At 39.2% G+C, this 3,025-nt stretch overlaps 1 protein-coding gene across 1 annotated transcript; it reads right to left on the bottom strand.

Annotated features, from left to right (window-relative positions):
• Nucleotides 1–532: 532 nt before the first annotated feature.
• LOC138356181 (zinc finger protein 610-like) lies at nucleotides 533–997 on the bottom strand. The gene has a single exon (XM_069311913.1). The coding sequence runs from the start codon at nucleotides 995–997 to the stop codon at nucleotides 533–535; it is 465 nt and encodes a 154-aa protein (XP_069168014.1).
• Between the last annotated feature and the right edge of the window lie 2,028 nt (nucleotides 998–3,025).

Here is a 3,025-nt window from a genome sequence, read left to right as displayed (position 1 = left end):
AAATGTGGTGACAGTGATGGCACTGCCAATGCCAGCACTGTAGCTGTGGACCATTGCCACGTTTCTTCAGTGGCAGAGAAGAAAGTGGAACGGAAGCTATGAGGTACACAGATATCAAAGAAGACAATTGGTACCAGTTGTACATACACAATCATGACAACAGAAAGGAAAACAGGGCAGGGGTTGGAGAGTGAGAAACAAGTTAACGTGAAGTAGCAACACCATGTTTTTTAATACAGTATATGGAATTGGGTAAGCTAAAACAGTATAAAAATATATAATAAAATAATGGTTGAAGCTATGGAGAGTGCAAGATATTTTCCTGATAAAGTTTACAATTTCCAACAATTTTAAAATTGGAAAAATGGTATTATAAGTTAATGAACTAATATGTGCTTTATTATACATTATACTTAAACCATTTTCTGATTTATCTCTCACACTCAAAATGTTTTATCTATCTCCCACATGCACCGTCTTGTGAGTTTTCATACTACAACGATGATCGAATCTCTTCCAAAATTCTGGACACTCATGAAGGTTTATCATTCAAATGTACTAAAATGTGTGCTTTTATTTCTTTACGTGACTTAAATAATCTGCCACATTTATCACACTCGAAAGGCCTTTCTTCTGTATGTACTAACATGTGACGTATTATAGAGCCACGATCTCTAAACCTTTTGCCACACTCATCACACTCAAAAGGTCTTTCATCAATGTGCATCATCAAGTGAGTCTTCATACTTCCACGGTGTCTGAACCTCTTCCCACACTCTGGACACTTATGAGGTTTTTCACCCGAATGCACTAACATGTGAGTCTTCATACTTTCAAGGTGTCTGAATCTCTTCCCACACTCTGGACACTTATGAGGTTTTTCACCCGAATGCACTAACATGTGACGCTTCATATGTCCAAGAAGAGTGAATACCTTCCCACACTCTGGACACTTGTGAGGCTTTTCACCCAAATGAACTAACATGTGAGTCTTCATATTTCCAAGCTGATTGAACCTCTTCCCACACTCTGGACACTTATGAGGTTTTTCACCCGAATGCACTAACATGTGAGTCTTCATACTTCCAAGCTGATTGAACCTCTTCCCACACTCTGGACACTTATGAGGTTTTTCACCCGAATGCACTAATATGTGAGTCTTCATATGTGAAAGATAAGTGAATACCTTCCCACACTCTGGAGACTTGTGAGGCTCTTCACCCGAATGCACTAACATGTGAGTCTTCATATCTCCAAGACGTCTGAACCTCTTCCCACACTCTGGACACTTATGAGGTTTTTCATCCGAATGCACTAGCATGTGACGCTTCATATGTCCAAGCTGATTGAACCTCTTCCCACACTCTGGACACTTATGAGGTTTTTCACCCGAATGCACTAACATGTGAGTCTTCCTATGTCCAAGCCGATTGAACCTCTTCCCACACTCTGGACACTTATGAGGTTTTTCACCAGAATGCACTAACATGTGAGTCTTCATACTTCCAAGCTGATTGAACCTCTTCCCACACTCTGGACACTTATGAGGTTTTTCACCCGAATGCACTAACATGTGTTTCTTCATATTTCCAAGATGAGTAAATACCTTCCCACACTCTGGACACTGGTGAGTCTTCATCTTCTTTATGATAGGTGCAGTTTGTGGGAAGGTTTTTTCCATGGATGACTGCACGAGTGGTGATGCTGGGTGACGCCTCACGGTGGGGCGTCAATGTTGAGGCTTAAGCAAGGCTTGAAATTGAAATAAGTTTATTGAGGTAAAATACACACAAAGGGATGAGGTAGCTCAAGCTATTCTCACCCCATTAAAAAAAATGAATTGCAAGAAAGGCTTGAGTGTTGTTTCTTAGGCTGTTGTAGAGTTAGACTTGATGTGAGCACTTGAAGGTCAGTGGTGGGCTTCTTCTTTATGATAGGTGCAGTTTGTGGGAAGGTTGTTGTGTTGATTTAGGGACGACGACGGTCGTACGTGGGAAGGTTTTATGCTCATGTCTGGACACTCACCGTCCCGTGTTGTGATAATGGCCACGACGCTCACCTAGGCGTTCCAATGTTCTTTCTGGTGCCACACTTTATTTCTCCTACTTTTTACTATTGTTAGTAACTGGTTTTCTACATTTAACTCTTATGATTTCCTCATTTTTTTAATTAAAGAATATGCTTGCAATTCATTTTTTAAGATACAATGGTACACATTTATATACTTTCTGAAGGAAACATTGCTCCCATGGTGAATGCACTACTTTGCATTCTTTTTATTTATTTTTTTCAATCAAATATATAATCAATAAGTAAATATGAAAGGTAATAAACAAGTTGTAATAAACAGAATACAAGCAGATCCAGAAAAATAGGCAAGACAATAAGCAAATACATTCATAAACAAATTTGTAATAGGGAAGGAGCACCACCGTTAGCTTGAAGGATTCAAGACACTTTGTACACTGACAACATCGCACACTAATACCTCTACCATTGGGGACTGGTCAAGTCGTATACTGCAATTTCGGATACCGGGCTAGAAACAACTTCGTTCACTGAGAAGTTTGTACATATAAACCATTCCGTTCGTATATGCGCTGGTTTGTGTTCGCTGTTGTTCTCGTCTGAATAAATACATGGCACTTGTTCATATAATTAGCGCTTCCATTATTAGAATTATTTATCCATTATTAGAATAACAAGGTGCAAACCATACCCCCTTACAGTTGAAATCTATTTATTTATATACAAGAAGGTACATTGGGTTGCGAGAGTACATAACATATATTAAGCGGAACATTGTAGCAAGATTTGAGATTAAAGGATTTAAGACTAACACGTATTAGGCTCCCCCGAAGGAGGCTATTATTTGTTATGCACCCCATACTCAACCAGTAAGTAGTGGAGCAAAACATAGATTACATGGTTATAAAATCTTAATCAGACCAATTCAATTCAATTTCTTTCTTTATTATGCACCCCATACCCATCCCGTGGGCGGTGGTGTAAAGGATTACAGAGG

This window comes from Procambarus clarkii, chromosome 6, assembly GCF_040958095.1.
Source record: "Procambarus clarkii isolate CNS0578487 chromosome 6, FALCON_Pclarkii_2.0, whole genome shotgun sequence".
Lineage (NCBI taxonomy): Eukaryota > Metazoa > Arthropoda > Malacostraca > Decapoda > Cambaridae > Procambarus > Procambarus clarkii.
This window is presented reverse-complemented; position numbering and strand designations above follow the sequence as displayed.

Excerpts from the sequence above, each read along its gene's own strand:
- LOC138356181 (XM_069311913.1), bottom strand. The coding sequence starts at position 997 with ATGAAGACTCACATGTTAGTTCATTTGGGTGAAAAGCCTCACAAGTGT.